Source organism: Argiope bruennichi, chromosome X2 (assembly GCF_947563725.1).
Source record: "Argiope bruennichi chromosome X2, qqArgBrue1.1, whole genome shotgun sequence".
Taxonomy (NCBI): Eukaryota; Metazoa; Arthropoda; class Arachnida; order Araneae; family Araneidae; genus Argiope; species Argiope bruennichi.
The window spans coordinates 69,142,320-69,160,194 of NC_079163.1; the positions used below are offsets into that span (position 1 = coordinate 69,142,320).

The following is a 17,875-nucleotide window of genomic DNA, read 5'->3' on the forward strand; positions in this document are numbered from 1 at the left end:
TTGAACAAAATGTGCTTTGTTTTAGCTCATATTTCCCACGGCATGCTGTATTGTGTATAGTATACGTGAGTAGTTGAATACATTCAAGAAAAAGATGCAATATTGATTTTCTTTGGAAAACAATTTACAGATGCTCTAAGTAACACTTTCCGGATATATTAGTGGTTTTTGAATCTGGTTTCTGTGTTGGAACAGAATAATTCCAAAGACATGTACTGACAATGAACTCCTGTTTCTCCCCTTCTAAAAAATGCCTTAATGGTATGGAGAATGGTACAATTAAAAGAGGACGACATCCATCAAGATACTACAGTAGAGCCTCAAATCGGAAACTCTTTCTTATACTATCACAATTAATGCAAATTTTCCAAGCATTTAAAGAAAATGATCCAGGAAACAAATTTTACGCTACCAAAGTGAAGAAGCAACAAATGGTGAAAATCGTGGAAATGTTCCGGTAAATACTCAAGACCCTTGAGAAATGGTGATCCAAAGAAATCACTTTACATATTTTTATTTTTTTATCACAACGTTAACAGTGTAAAATCACATGATTCAAAGAATTTGATGTAGGAAATATTGTTTTGAATTTTCTTACAACCAAAATTATAGTTAAAAATTGCATCCAAAACTTATTTTAAAAAAGTTATTAAAAGTAAAAAAAAGGCCCTCATTTAAACAAAAAAAATTAATATTAATGAAAGACTAATTACTTTTTCAAAGACAGCATTTTGTGTCATAGTATTCTTTGATGTTATGGCAGAAATATTAAAATTTGTTATTTTTTAAATTAAATTCTTCCTTAGTCTAATACCCTGGAAGTAACTTTCTAACCTTTAACTAAAAAAATGTTTTAAATTTTATATATCAGACCTAGCAGAATCTTTTTAAAAAATATAAACTATCAGTAGGGAAGATTGATTCAATAAATAAAAATTTTCAAAAGAAAATGGACATTTATAATCTCCACCGCAAAACAAATCACTATTATTAAAAATTTATGGCTTTGAATTAAAATTTCATCACACTAGATTTTAAACAATCGCCTCACGTGGTTAATTAAGCACTACAATAAATTTCAATTCAATATCATGTAGTAAAATCCTTTTCGTAGGTTTTTTCAAGGGATCGCCCCAAAATTTATTAACGAGAATGATGATTGAACGCGTAACGTGCTAAAGAGGCTTTTACAGTAATAAGAAAAAAAGCAGCTATATATCATACACATGTTTATAAAGCAGCTTTTCCCAAGTTCGCTTTTTTTCTTTTTCTTTCTTTCTTTCTTTTTCTTTTTTTTTTCGCGCCAAAATGCATCTTATTTTTTATTTTCATCAACCGCAGCTAATCTGGATATTCTTTTTTAAGAACCCATTAAACGATTGAACATACACTTATCAAGCATAAATTATTTGCCATCTTGAACACTGAAAATGAAAGAAGTTCGATATTTTTCGACAAATTTCGCACAGCTTATATTTGGTCCAGTCCCTTTGGGATAGCCATTCCAATATTTCAATTACGGCGGTGCCCACTATTGAAAAAAGAAGGAGCGAGGGGAAGGGGTAAAGAAAAAAAAAAATTCATTAAGCATTATTTTATCTAAGTTGAAATTCCTGGATCCCTTCGTCGAATTCTTCATTTTCGCCGGGGTTTTCCTTCATATATCCGGTAGACTAAGATTTATGACTAGGTTTTCGATAGGTCGGATTCAGCGTCAGCGGGAAAGGAAATATTTGTACTTCTCGAAAAAATTAAACATTTTAAAGGTACTTAAAAATGATTTCATTTCCAAAATGGGGATCATTTTGTTTATCAGCAGTTAATTTTAAGGCAATCATCAGCAGTTTAAGGCAATTAAAATATTAGCTATTAGCGTTTGAGAGACGCGACTCTTTATCTAATGGTCAACCCTGTAGAACGTGTCAGCGCTCGTACGCACGCACGCGTGTACACACACAAACACACACGCACGCACGCACACACACCGATTTATCAGCATAGAAAAGTTATTACAATTGAACAGAATAAAAAGAAATGTAGGTGCTGCATTGTTTCATTTTTCACAAAAAACTATATAATTTTTCAAAAATTAAAAAATGCATAAAAAGAATTTTTTTCAATATTAATATAATGTAAAAAAGAATAAAATATACAAAAAAGCAACATACATGACGGATGTAGTGATGAAGATGCTGTATTTCCATTTGCTGCAAGTATAAAGTATGATAACATTGACTTAAGCATAATAATAGTTGTTGATTATAAGGCTGAATTATGTCTGGAACAGCATGAAGAGATTGACCTAGAAAAATAAATAACCACCACTTATATTATTCTGCACGGCAACGTGACCATTTAAATGTCAGGTATTTAAAAAAGAATTGTTAACATGCATTTGAATTAAAATTCATTAGAATTAATTTTGGACAGAAGTAAATGTTTTCACTGTTGCATACAAATTGACAATGAGAGTAGATTGGACAAAAATTATCACCTATTTTACAATAAAATAAGAGATTCAATGTGTAATCATAATTTAAGGCAAAGAAAAAAACTATTGAGGTACAAAATAAATACACTTTTATGCCCTGCCACTCTCATTTTTTTCAGCCATCCATGGTTCATTACAATTAAATAACACAATAACAAAGGCAATTAAATCACACTTCAATCTTGAAATGTTATTAAAAAGTGTAATTTGCAGAAACGAAATAATTACATGGGGGGATTAAATTTGGATTGCAGTTCTGATGAAAATTCGAAGATGTCTGTGATCCTTCAGAAAGTAATTCTTCTTGGCATAATGCATTCAATTGGTTTATTTGTCTTTTCAGCTGTTGGATGAAATGTGTAGATAACTGTTGCTGATAATCCTTTGAAGCATCAGAAGCACAGGGGATAGAATTCGGTAATTCTGCTGATGCACCAGATGTAGTCTCCCTCATAGGCCCCTGAAAAGGTTAACAAATTGTTAACACAAATCAATAACTAAAATAATATATACCAATCACAAAAGCATTATTAAAATATGTGAACTACATTATTTAAAACCGAAATTATCTTTCTTGCACAAATAATGTAAAACTCTTATAAATAATTCCCTTTTAGACAACATGCATGAATTAAATTTTGTTAACCCTCATTTGAAAATCAACTTTCAAAACTATTCATGTAAGAGATATTTTCTTATGATAGAAGAAAATATAAAAACCTGAATACAAAAATTTCTAACATTAATCACTGAATGATTCTTTAGATTGTTTATATTTTATTGCAGAATTATTTAATAATTCTATATTTATATCTTATATATTTACACACAGTAAATGTGTAAAATAAGCTAGTGGGAGGTTTTAAGCTAAACTGATTAGGATTCAAAATAAATGTACTTATCTTTTCAATATTTTTACCAGAAACAGTTTAAAAATTACATAAGTTTAAAAATGAACAGATGCATGTAAGAATTGAAAAAAAAATCGATCAAGTAAGTGCATTTAAGATATTAATGGCTTTATTAATTATATTACATTCAAAATCATATGAAAACTAAAGCACAACAACAATTCTTGAGAATTTTAGACAATTAACTATAACTTAAAGTAAAGCTTGCCCTTTTTGCACTCTTTCTTGATTTGAAAATTACTTCACGAACAGGATCATAATTACTTCCAGATGTGCCTAAAAATAAATATAAAAATAGTAAGAAATAATGACAACAAAAGTCTTAATAAAAAGTTTGAGATCAGAAAAATAGTACAAGTCTTTAAAAAGCAATCAAATACAAATCAAATTTGAAACACCACCATACAACATAGGGTATAATAATATATGTTCTTTTAATACATATTTCTTTGTAAAAAAAAAAGTCTTTTTTTAAAAAAATAGATTATAAATAAAGTAAACTACTCTAATTCTAAATGTTCATAAATTTGTGTTATTAAAAAGTTTGATACGGTGGTATGTCTAAAAAGGAGGAGACATGTTATTATAAACTTTTAATCAATGTTTTGTGAAATCATATTTAAATTAAAATCTGATTTCTAATAATCAACCTTTTATATAATTATACTTTACTGTCTGTGTTCTTTTCCCTCATAATCTTTGTGTAGATATGTTCTATGGATATGAGTAAAAGGATTTCAATAGTAGAATTTCTAAGAAATCACACATCTGTTTGTTGTTCTCTTATTTATACAAAAATAAATTTATGAATTAGAGAAAGTTACAGTTTTATTAAATTTAATATAATCATTATTTTAAAATTCTAAAATTTCTCATAAACATTTTTACTATTGTGTTATTTTACTAAAATACCTTTTTTTAAATTCTCATTTATTATTTTATTCAGTAGGTGAAAAATCGTAAAAATACAGGGGGTCCAAGAATTATTGGTTACTGTAAAAAATTATTATTAATAATAATAAAAAAATGATGTTTCAACTACGAAGTTTTTTATGAACTATCGAAAGCAAATTCGAAAAAGTTTTTTTCTTGAAAAATTCTTTGAGAAATAAAATTTGAAATTAAAATATATTGGCATAAATTAAAGAAATTAATTATTAAAAGTTGAAGTGCTAAAAGTTTAAACAAAATCTCAATCAATCAATTTTAAGTTGCTCCATAAAATGTTAATCTTTTAAGCGATACGTCTACACCATCTTTCAATTCTAAAATGCATTCTTCTGCCCCCAAATTAAATTGATTGCATATAAAACTGAAAAATATATTTCAGTTATGAAAAAAAAGAAAAAGAAACTGGTTGGTGTTCTATTTTATAAAAATCAAAATATTTCTAAATGGCGCTGAATGACACAGGCACGCACGCGCGCATTGTTGCGAAATATTACACAAATCCGTAACACAAAACTAGGTACTCAAAATTCCGTAAGCACGACGGGTTCTCTGTAGTAGGTGTATATTGAAACAGTCAGCAAGCTTCAATAACAAATACGGACGTTTATTAATAGGAAAGACAGCCGAGACGTACACAAGCAATACACAACCACACTTAGAACAAATAGCAACCCACAAGTAGTAAACGGTAGTTAACAACCATAACAGCACACAAAGTGGCCAGACAGAAGCAGGAAGAGTGAATCCGCGTAAGCTATACACGTCTCTCCAAACGCCTGCTATTCTCCACTGTCACTCTCCTTAGCTGTATCCAATTGCTGACTCATTACTACATACTGGCTACTTTGTTGCTGCTTCAATATTTGCCAACAAAACTCGGCGCACGGTACGAATTCTCAATCCATGAATCACTGAGCTTCACTCGACGTTGATTTCTCGATGTCTATTTTTGCGATTTGCACCAAATAAACGTCACCTTCGACCCTATGTTTTATGGTAATTTTTCATGTCCTTAATATCTACTATCCCCGCTCTGAATTTACCCTTCGAATTTGACAACACCTTCTGCAAACATCAGTACTGGTGTTACAGCGTGTTTTCTGATGTACAATTTAGTTTTCCTAGAATATCTTAAAAAATCCTCAGTTTTCACACTACACACTTCTATCGAATTAAAGAGTATAAAATTCCTTACATTTTCAAGCTTTTATTTATGTTCAAGTATTAATATTTTTGCAGATATGGGTTCTGAATTACTTTTTTCGTTTTAAGTAATTTACGACCCCCTAGATCATCAAATGGGCATGTTACAACCTACTTGGAAAAAAAAAATTCTTCTAACAATGTGCTTTCACTTTAAAAAAAAAAAAAAAACATAGTTGAAACATTATTTTTTACAATTTCCAACAATTCTCAGACTTCCTATATTTTTGCGATTTTCACCTACTAAATGTCGTTTGAACCTTATGTTGTATGGTGATCAACTAAATCAATGTAGAATAAACAAAGTTTAATGCTCATAAATAAAAACATTTTTTTCACCAATTAGATTGCAGATAAGCTCCATGCTTTACTAACATATTCATTAAATTTTACATATTAGAATATGCGCGCCTGTTTGTGGTTTGTCCACCAACTATATTTCATAAAAGAATGCCTTAGATTTACTCATGAAAACTGCAGTAAAAATAGCAGCTAGGCACAATGGGAAAGAATAATCTGTTTCCGCCCAGTGCGATCTTTCCAATTCTTATTGTTTATCAGCCCCAGAATCAAAATTTAACTATAATTCCACAAATGCCAAAATATTCTGTTCACAAATACAAAGTGAAATCAACGGGAGTTGTCTCTCCGAAACGTTCTTGTAATTTCTCCAATAAATGTAATTGTGTATTAATAATGAATTCAATATTAATAATGTAAATGTGTATTAAGAACTACATGCAACTAGTAAACAGTAATTACGAAAGAGCAGAGAACACGATATTTGACGATTAATCTCTCGGGTGTTGGTATAAGAAAAGCACCAGTAAAGCCAATTTGTATTTTGGACGCCTTTTGTGCAATCGAATGAAACAAAAATCTGACAAAGCACTATAATTGTTGTCACAAAATCATATACCAAATTTTAAATATTTAATTATAGTAAATACAAAAAATGCAAAAGTAAATACATTTAAATAAATGCATGCAATGCTTGTGGAAGTGCACACGGTCAAGCCCTTGACGGATTTGATTTGAAATTTGACATGTGCCTACACTTCGAAAGTTAACTCTGTGTTCCAAATGTTATCCAAATAACTTTCTTTGCTTTGTAGTTATCGCTAAGATTTATATCCAAACAACCGGGGAGATTTCCTCTGAATGGTTTTCTTTCAACAATTTAACATTATTCAGATTGACGTATTTCTTACCTCTTGTAAGCAAATTATAAAAAAAATTTGTACGTATTCTCTGTGCTGAAATAAATCAAAGTTATGAAATTTCAAAAGTTTCTTCTATTTGGCTACGAAACTGCTAAAAGATGTTTACATATATGCGTGATTTTTTTTTTTTTTTTTACTGTGTGCGCCAACTGCAAGGCGGCACAAAATGAAATTGAAGGCCACATGCCTTCCGCTGCTAGCATAGGCAGATCACTGTTTATCTCTGCCTATTAAGACTTTAATTTAAGGGCTTTTAGAATTTTTTTGACAGATTTGGTATAAATTTTTGGTATAAAAATTTCCAAAATCAATTTTTATATAACTCCTATTTTCAGGAAGAAATAGCGTTTTAAGTTATGTGAAAAATGGTAGAAATCTTTTTTCCCCCCATATCATAATTCATTTGATTTCAAATATACCGTTATGATGGGTTTATTTCTACTGATTTTAATGGAAGGAAAAGAAAAACTTTCTAATTCACCAAATTTGCCTAGAGAGGTGGCATAAAAATTTAAAAATTGTTGATTTTTGAAAATTAAAGGCAAAATATTTTTATTGGCGTAGTCTTATTTTGAACTATTTTGCAACTTACATTATAAATTTATCTCTAATAAGTAACGAATTAAACCACATTTCTTTTTGGGATACTCTGTATATTATTCATTAGCAGATATCTTTCAGAGCACTGATCAATTATCAGCTAACAAGCTGCAAATGGTTGAAAGGAAATTACTTAATTTTTCACTTCCGATGAAAAAACGGAATTTTAATGGTCTGAATTTAGTTTTAAGAACAGTATTTTGTTGGGGGGATCAACAAGTTACAATACCAAGCATTCCTTAGTCTCTCAATTTTTATTCGGGAATGAGAGTTTGAAGCTAAATTTCATCCAAGGCGTTGAACAGAAGGTGAGGATCAAGATTCTAACAAATTCAAACATACTGAAATTAGTGAAAACATAGAAGACATAGTATAATACCTGCCAAATGAGACCTTACAGAAAAGAATTAAAATATATTTGCCAAGCAAATACGCATGATATAATGAATTAATATCACTTACAGATTGAATTAAACTAATAATTAAATTGCGCGAAAATAAACCATGTATACTCAGAAACTACATCAAAATTTAACATTCTAAGAGAATTTAGAAAGAAAATGCAATATCTTAGATAATGAAAATAAGGAAGGGGAGGGAGGCGAAACTAGAATAATGCATCTCTAATATGTACTTCAGTTTTATTTATAAGTAATAAAAAGATAAAACCTACCACCTTCATGATGTTGCCTTCGCAAAATATCTTCATTTTTCTCATCGAAGTTTTCTTGTGTGCTTGAACCTCCCCAAGTTGCAGCTGCTGTTGCATTAATTGCTAAGGTACTATTTGAACATTCCAGAGGTTCAGAATCAACTGAGGAACTACTACGAATGTGGATTTCTTGATTTCTATCATAAACTCGTCTCTTCCTTTCATAGTCGAGTATTTTAGAGAGTGTAACTGCAGAGCGACTTTGATTCAATTCAGAACTCAAAGTCGATGCAGAATCTAAATTGTCTTTTGGCCCATTTGAATGAGTGAATGGTCCATTAACACTATTTTGAATGCTAAGTTTTTCCATTTTACCGGATAAATTATTAATATTGTCTCTTTTTGCATTTTGACTTCTATTGTGTAGATTTCTGTCACAACTTTGATTCTGAGATTCCATTGTTGCTATGTTTTGTCTCGTTAACATGAAATTATCTTGATGATGATGTAAAGGTTGTACATGATCAAGAGAGTTCCTACTGCCTTCGGAGTTTTGTTTAGCTATATAGCCTCCTTCACCACTTGATCGTACATCTTCATTTCTACCTTCGGCAGACATCTGTAAGAAACTCTGCAACTGACATCGAAAAGGTGGCAATTCTTTTATTTGGCTTGTTGATTTTTTATCCCTTTCATTACTAGACACTGATGCATATCGATTATAACCACACAAAAAGTCAATTAAATCTTTTTTTCTAGCAGACTCGAATTCCATGTTATAAGTTCCATCAGCTGACTCAGGGCTGTAAAAAAATGTAATTTTTAAAAGTTATATGAAAAAACATACAGAGGCATTCCAAAGAAAACTACCACCATAAAAATAATTTATAACCACAAATACACAATATGCGAAAAAGGTCTCTTCTTTATAGACATTTGAAAATACCAGGATTGCATTTTAGTTGGTCATTCTTCAAGAATTTTAAATGTATTAATACTATTTTGACACATTCATATTTCTATATTTTTGATATTCCAGTTATTTAAAAAAATATTATAAGTTCATATTCTTGTAAAAATTGAGGAAAAGACAGTTTTCAAGAGGACTGACTATATTCAATAACAAAAGACGATGAGCTGAGTTTTCAATGTATTTAACGAACAGCAAGAGAATATAGATAGCTATTAAATCTTATCAAACACAGTTATGTATCAGATGCATCCTTTCATTGGTATTAATTTAAAAGAAAATTTTATTTCAGGAGTAATGAAAATGCGAAATTTCGTTTTCAGCTGTCATAAATTGATTATTCTAGTGCATCTTAAAGAAGAGAGAATCGTGTTAATAAGAAGAGGAATCTTTTTATTGAAGCTTGAATATTACAAACATGACAGTTTCTTGCAGATCGATATTTGTTAAATATCACTGAATTGAAAACTTTAAACAACTATTCTTGTTCATGGGAATGCTCTGTTTGTAAGCTGTCACCATTTTACAAACATTTAACAAAGTATGAAAATAAGTAGATACAAATAAAATAATAACGAGTACAGTTTTAAAGAATTTTCAGATTCATGTAGGTTCAAAGGGAAAAAATTATTGAGAAATACACATCTTCTAATTATGCATTCTTTTTCGTACAGAAAGAAGAATACCAGCATTTCAAGAACTGATCCATTTCAGTTTAAACTTCATTGTAACAGCCAAGAAAACGATAATCCAGTAGTATTTTAAATTTGATCAGTATGAAATGCAATTTTTTTTTTAACTTCCATAAGAAATCTGCAGCGAAAAGAAGGCTGTCACTTTGTGGGTTTCTTTTTGATTTAAAAACTCGCTTTTAACAACTACAGACATCGTCAAAGTGACTGATGAAAATAATTATATTGTAATAGTATATGGCAGATCTGCATACAGAGTCTGACAATATTGCATATAGAAATAACTTGAATCTTAATAATGTATCATACAAATATTGTAATGAATCGGAGAGGGATTCTTTCAATCAAAAACACCTTCTAAGAGAAAGAATACATTGAGAACAAAATCCCTATCTCAATTAAAAACACAAATTATTTCTTACCCTGCACCTTCACCCATTGTATCTTCAGTGGAATTGTTACCATGTATAGCATCTGAATCCACATCCGAGTCACTTCCACAGTCCAAAACTGGGTTTTTATCTTTATGCAAGTCTATTAACACCTGCAAATGTTCCATGGGCAATTCTTTTCCAGAATTTTCACATTCTTGAAGGGAACTTAGGGCCTCTTTCAACAATTTCACATGCTTTTTGCTTTCAGAAAGCTTTCTATATCCATAGAACAAAAATCAAATTCAATAAAACACACAAAACTTTAATATTAAACACTTCTATCAGCCAATATATATGTAATAAATAATTACTAAGCATAATAACTAAAGGTTTCAATCTCTTTCTGCTTTATTTTCAATACTTCAACTATTTTTATTGAAAAATTAACCCAGCAGCAAATATATATTATATAAATATTTTACTCCTCTTCCCAAAGGGGAAGGTAGCACAAGGTAGTATCAACAAAGGTAATCACTATATAATAGCTATAATGGATCTGACTATCATTATGTTTCTTGTGACAGAGCAGTGGGTGCCTGTGTGTAGGTAGATTTCACAACTGGCAGCTACAATCTTTAAAAGAAGTTTAAAGGAGCATAAGTGAATGATAAATCAGAATATGATAATTAGAATTATTCGCAGACAAGATATAGATGTATATATGAAAAAGACCAAAAGACAATTATATAGATAGATAATTCTTCATACGTTTTGTGCATTTAAATATAGTTCTTTTATATTTCTATATTTACCATCACTATATGTGAATCTACAGATGTTTAATTTTATCTATGTTAACCTGTCATCATGAAGTGATAAGATTATTTTCGGACTACCATTATAATTTTGAACTATGATCAGATGACAAAGAGAGAACCTAATCCAATGCCCTCTCTCCAAACTTCCAAGTTGCATCAGGAGTTTTGCTAAGAAGTTAGACTTTCATTTCAAGACTTAACATGCACCAGACCCATATATACAGTAGCTGTTCGTAGAATTGGGTTTCAAATTGTTTCAACAGAAAAATTCTCTTACCTAAATAAAATACAGCTGAGGCAATCTACTTAATTAAAAATACAATTTGCTGCTTTTTAAAACTGGAATTAATAGTAACAAAAACTATAAAAACACTGAACATCTAATGCTTTTTGTACAAAATAATTTCTCCTCACTTTGTAATGAATTTCAAATCCAAACAATGAAAAAATTCATTCAATACATACTTCATTATATATATATATAAAAGCAAAGTTACAACAAGCTTAATAAAATGCACTTTAATAATTGAAATTTATTTAAATGCATAATTCAATAATATAGTTACAATTACAGGAAACTAAAGTGCAAAATCGAGTATTATTCCCCATAAATTCAAATTGTACAAACTTTAAGAAATAATATCATATAAGTAAAGATATTCCTTCAAAGCATATCCATCGTACAATTATACAGTTAATTACACCATATATCATTTGGTAGACAAATTTTAAATGAACTTAATATTCTTCAGAACATAAAATTTCCTTTTGAAGTTCCTAAAGAACTCTGCAAATGATTGTTGATATAAAATTGTTTATAAGCAATATGAAGAAAAAACTTTTAATTGAGAAAGGAACAGATGCCAGAAAATATGGAATTCACTTACATTTCAATTTGCTGTAATTCACTTTTATCTGCATTCGAACAAATTTCTTTGACATCTGTGCTTAAATTTTCACAAGGATTGTTATCTGGGACCTCTGATTCATAATCAAGCTCTTCACTATCACTGGAATATGCATCTATTTGAGATTCGTTAATTTTCCCCTTTTGAAATGTAGATAAAAAATCTGCATGCTCAGCACTAAGAGGTTTTCCAGATTTCTGAGCTTCTTGAATTGAAGTCAAGACACTATTAATAACTCTTACATGCTTCTGTGCTGCATGAAGTTGTCTAGAAAATAAAAACAAGCATTAATTCAAAGACAAATTAATTATGTAAAATAAATATAAAATTTATATATCTTTAGGAGTTGCGTGGCCGAAGAGAAGACACTTTTGAATTTTTAAAACCGATTTACAAGAAGCGAAAACTCACATCCGTTCATATCACGACACAAGAACAAAAGAGACCGAAGTAAGACCATAAGTATACGAAGGTTATAACTTAATATTAAACCCCACAAGCACATACACTTTCACAATGTATATGTATTCAGCCAGAATCTGAATACATATTTGAAGGATTCTGTTGGTTTGTCTCTTTTTGTAAAGATCATTGTTTCTCTTTTGCGTTGTCATTGTCGCAAGTAACCGTTTCTGACGCACTAGTATTTTTTTTTTTTTTTTTTGTCCTTTCTTGATTAAACTTAACTATTTTCTGCAATTCTTTACATTTTCTTGCTTCTTTCTTCCTCAAAGCGCATGTGGTAGCTATCTAGGTTTCAATATTATCTATAACCATTTATGTAATAATAATATTATATTTATACGCAAAGCATCTGAAGATGAGCCAAATAGTATAGTGGACCCAGTTATCGACTTTCCCCCGGCTTCCTTGCCACACGCACGCAGTGGAAAGAGCTGTGAAATTGGAGACCGAATCGGCTCAAAAAGTCTATGGTTTAATCGAAAGAGAAGGATACATAAGAGCAAAAATTGATTAACGTGTGAGTATGCCAAAAGTTAATACAAAAGGCAGTTTAATGTGGAAATGAAGTAGAAACAAACATCTTTGCAGCAGTGATATTTGTAATAATTAAGGATACAGAAGTAAGAAATACAAAATTTGACATTACAAAATATTTTACTATTATTGGATTTTGTAATTAATAATTTCCTAATTGTAATGCTTATATAAAAATTGCCATCTTTTGTAACATTATATGTATGAAAAATGCATAAAAAAATATTTTCTCGAAATTTATAATTTTTCAATTTTTTTTTACAAACTTTAAGCTCTTTACAGCACCTCAAGATGTTGTAGTACTGCAACGAGTTTTTTAAAATTCTTTTTGAATCTAAAAGGCAACTTTTCCCAACGATTACCAAATTAAAATCAAAACAAATTTTTTTAAAGGCCCATTTTAAAATTTGTCCATTTTTTTTATCAACTTTTAAGCTCTTTGCAGCACTTTAAAATGTTACTGTATTGCAACTAAATTTTTAAAAATTCTTTTTGAACGTAAAAAGCAACTATTCCCCAATATTACCAAACTAAAATCTAAAACGAGGCCATTTTAATTCCACCCTAATGTACATTCTTAAAGAGGGGGTGGGAAAAAGTTATTAAGTTTTATCTTAATACGTGTTGCACCCCTGGATCTACTTTATCCAGGATTCCTTCTCAGAATTCTCCCTTTTGTTCGTTCTCTTTCTTGATATTTCCAGTAGACAAACCTTTCCGACTTATAATATACAAGACCATGTATGGGGGAACAAAATATAAAGTTTTATTTGCACTTCCCGAGAAAAATAAGCACTTTCTATGAACATTTATTTCAAAATCAAGCACTTTTTACGAACATTTTTTTCAAAATCAAGCACTTTTCATGAACCGTTTTTTCAAAATCAAGCATTTTTAAGATGCTTAAAAATGGTTTTCAAATTTAAGTACTTTACATAATGCTACGCATCCTGGCAACTCATTGGCTCAAAAAGTGGGCGACTGCTCTGTTTTTCCTAAGCTTAAAGAATTTGTTTTGGAAGTGATGAAGAGTTGAGGTATATAGTGGTTTAATGACCTAGTGGCAGAAAAGTATAATGTTGAAATTCTAAAGCCAGTGGCCTGATGCGACAAATGTTTAAATTTAGGAGGTAATTATATACAGAAGTGAAGGTATGTTTTTTAAAACTTTGTATAATGAAATAGTTTTTATTTTCTGGATAACATAGTAGATATGACAGATATCAAATAACAAAATTTTTCACATCACAAAAATAATTACCAAAATTTTTCCATAGAAAATAGCACTTACATATTCTATTATTTTTATTTTATTAGTTTCATGATCTATGCATTCAAAAAGATTTATTAAGTTGCTGCAACATACATAATATCACCTCTCACTGACACTAATCATCTCTCTTTCCCATCGACTGCAATAGCCTGCTGGAAAGGTCCCAGCTGAAGCCCGGGATTTCCAGATTCGAAATCTAATTCCAAACGAAGTAATGTAAAAGGGTTTGGTGTATGCTGCATTCATCAAGAACAAATGTTCCCCCCATTGGTGCGACCCAGAAGTTTATATAATGATAGGTTTTAGCAAAGGTTCCGTCCTCGTCATTTGATTGCGGTTTAAAGTTATAAGGTCCATCCCTAAATAGTCCCAGTGTTGCTTTACAACAGGATGTTAATCTACCCAAACTAAACAACTCCACCCAATGCAGAGCAGTCACATTAATGAGCAATGAAAGAGTGATTAGATAAGACAATCAAGAAGCTTCACTTAATCATGCATAAAAAAAAAAGAACTACGAAACAAACCTCAATTTATCTTGCATTTCAGGAGACCATTTAGTGGTAATGGAAGGGCGACTAGGAATAGTAGCTGGAGGCACATCAATATCCTCATTAGCCCTGCCTTCTGCTTCATAATGACGTCGAGCTGGAAATCCATTAATCTCTTTCCTGACATTGTCGTGCTTGTTACAAACAACAGAGCGCACAATCCTATCAAACCAGAAACCAAATGAAAATGTTTTAATGGACCAAAGTTCATTTCCTATAGACTTTTCAAATTCACTTCGCATATGAATATAAACTAGGATGAATTATAGCATCATTCCAAATAATATAACTCGAAATAAGAAATTGGGATTCTTAAGATTGGTACAATGTTTTACAGGTTCAATTAAAACTGCAATTTATTTTACAAATATAAAAGGTAAAATACTGGGAAATAATTTATTAAACTTCTATGAACCAATTGATTTAAGAAAGAAATAAAATTTATGGCAACAAATATTCATTCATATTATACTCTCATCAACAAATATTCACTTTTAAATTTAGAATTTTTTGGGTACTTATGTATTTTAGTAATTATGTTGATAAAATTTGTGGTTTTTTCCGGAGGATGAATTAAACAAAGAAATCGAATTTGGAGAATTATTTAGTTTGGTGAATGGAAAAAAAATAATAAAAAGGTGCATTCAATAATTTTAAAATCATAGTCAAATTTCAAAAAGTACATGCATTCTTTTAATGGGAAAAGAAAAAAACTCTGAAAAGGATTAGCAAATAATTGCAATTACTACATATAACAATACTTATAATACTACATTTTAATAAAGCATTAACTATATATTAAAACAACAGAAATCTAAACTAATGAAGTCAATTCAAGCAACAATTAGTAAGTGACCCGTGCCAACCTAATTGCAACGGTTCTGTGTATTCCAAAATATTTGCTTGTAATGGTAACATCGAAATTTGTTTACATAGCTTATTTTTTCTTTTCTTTCTTTCTTTTTCGGAATACTTTTTATAGAATAATGAAGTTTTGAGGTTTGTATTCCTTTTTCATTAGTTCTTAAATGTTATTTTAAGAAATAAGGATTTTAATTATAATTTATATAATTTCTAATGTAATTAACTCCTTCAGATCCACTGTCTGGTATACTAGACATAAACAACTGCTATTTATTCAATAATTAATGAAATTACAAACTGTTCGTTTAGTTGATTTTCTATTTTCACATTATTAAGATCTTAGCAATAATTTTTCATTGCAGGAACAATATTAATTCTTAATCCTTTTTCGGAACATGAATGATGAAAACACTAGTTAAAATGAGCTATATTTTTAAAGTCATTATTTGTATTTAATATTTTGCCATTTTACATGCCTTTATGATATTGTGTTATCGAATGATGAAAATTTTATATGAAGTTTGTACTTTGCTTCATTCTTTGTCAGTAGAAAAATTTAAATAAAAATGCACGACCATTATACGTAATATTACGACTCCGTGCACATTGTGAGGTGTTGTAAGACAACTATGTAGCAAAGTGTTGTTTGTTTTTTATTCCGTCCAAGCGTTCTTTTAAAAAATAAATTCAAAAAATGTAAAATTTAAATATGACATTTATATTAATATTTAATTTTTTTAGAACATCGTCGTCGTATCTCACATTTTTCAAACTGACAAGATCAATACGATTTATCAAATTTTACATGATTTCGACCTATCAATTTTTGAAAACAGCAATATAGAGGTAAAACTAACGTAACAGGTCTGAATGTAAAACGCACATATGTCTGAAAAGGGATAGAAACAGTTTCAAGAATTTTTATGAGAAATTATACAATGAACTTTATATATTGTCATGGTAATAATAATTTGATTTCTTTTTTCTGATGATTAAATACATTTTTCACATTGTATAATTGTTTTTATTTAATTTCCCAAAATAAGTGAATAGCCACTATAGCTAAATATAGAAATTTCACTAAATTGGAAAAATTCTTCTGGGAGAGATTATACATTTTGCATCTTTGCAAATTAAAAAAAAAAAAAATGTCAATCTATATTTTTTGTTTATTCTGTATAACATTTATCTATAAAAATTAATAAAGTTAAAAATAAGCAATATTAACAACATAATAAAAATACATGATAATGTTGAATATAAGTTTTCAGTTTTATAAAAAAACTTTCCATTAAATTTTTTTTTAATTATTTCATTTTTAGGACAATAATGGCAACAGTATTCATACTTTTTAAAGTAATATATTAAATTAAGCCTAAAATAAACATATTAAAAATGAGTTAAAAAGGCATTTTAAAATTGCTTAAAAATAAAAATAAGCAATATTAACAACATAATAAAAATACATGATAATGTTGAATATAAGTTTTCAGTTTTATAAAAAAAGGATATTCTGTGCATATGTAATTAAATTTATATTTGTGAACATTGCTTATATACAATCCATTATCCATTATTGGATAAAATACTACGTAATAAGATTAATATATCAATATTTTTTTAACTTGATCTCTAATGATTAGAATTCTAAGTTAAAAATTTATACTGAAAAGAAAATTTTATATTCTTAAAATATTCTGCTATTTCAATTCATTTTGACATTTATAATACATATTTAAACAATGTTTAAAGTTATTTTTACTTAATATGAAAATTTAAATACATTTTTCAGCATGCACTGATATACTAATACACATATAAGTGACATCATAATAATTTAAATAGATCAATTCCCCGCGAGTCATAATTTTACTGAATTCGTTGAAATCGTTACAGAAAATAAGCAATAATTTATAATTTTTATTCATATTATTAAAAGGTGGACAACAACAATTATATAATTAATTCCCACTTTAATTATTAAATTACATTAAAAAGTACATATTTTTAAAGACTATAACATTTAGGAAGTACCAATATAATTTTCACTTCCACAAATAAATTTATTACACACATGCAGTAAACTGTTAACTGACTATTAAATGTCAGATTTTTAAAAATTGATTTTCTAATTTTTCATTCTTTGTATAAACTGGAGAAATTGTTCAGAGAAAAAATATCTCTCTAAAATGGAATCCTTAGCACAAGATACAAAACATAAGCAATTCAAATCAGGTTAATTCAATCAACCTTGATTATTTCTTTTAATCTATAAACAAAACTTATGATTCTCCAAGCTTCATGGAACTTTAGGCCTACTTTTTTTTAAAGCGTATTCTCATATAATATATATAAACAGAATTTGTGAAAAACATTAACTCAGCAATCATTAATG

The 17,875-nt window shown here is 29.1% G+C and overlaps 1 protein-coding gene across 3 annotated transcripts in view; it reads right to left on the minus strand.

Moving 5' to 3' along the window:
* Positions 1-17,875, minus strand: part of LOC129961078 (uncharacterized) — a 148,102-nt gene that overhangs the window by 45,770 nt on the left and 84,457 nt on the right. For 2 of the 3 annotated variants that reach the window (XM_056074889.1, XM_056074887.1), the window contains exons 12-18: positions 14,593-14,778; positions 11,773-12,060; positions 10,116-10,343; positions 8,053-8,834; positions 3,611-3,678; positions 2,720-2,951; positions 2,169-2,302 (exon numbers count right to left, since the gene is read on the minus strand). In XM_056074889.1, coding sequence (XP_055930864.1) covers positions 2,169-2,302; positions 2,720-2,951; positions 3,611-3,678; positions 8,053-8,834; positions 10,116-10,343; positions 11,773-12,060; positions 14,593-14,778 — 1,918 coding nt within the window. The remainder of the gene's footprint in view (positions 1-2,168; positions 2,303-2,719; positions 2,952-3,610; positions 3,679-8,052; positions 8,835-10,115; positions 10,344-11,772; positions 12,061-14,592; positions 14,779-17,875) is intronic. The other variant, XM_056074888.1, reaches the window with a different exon arrangement.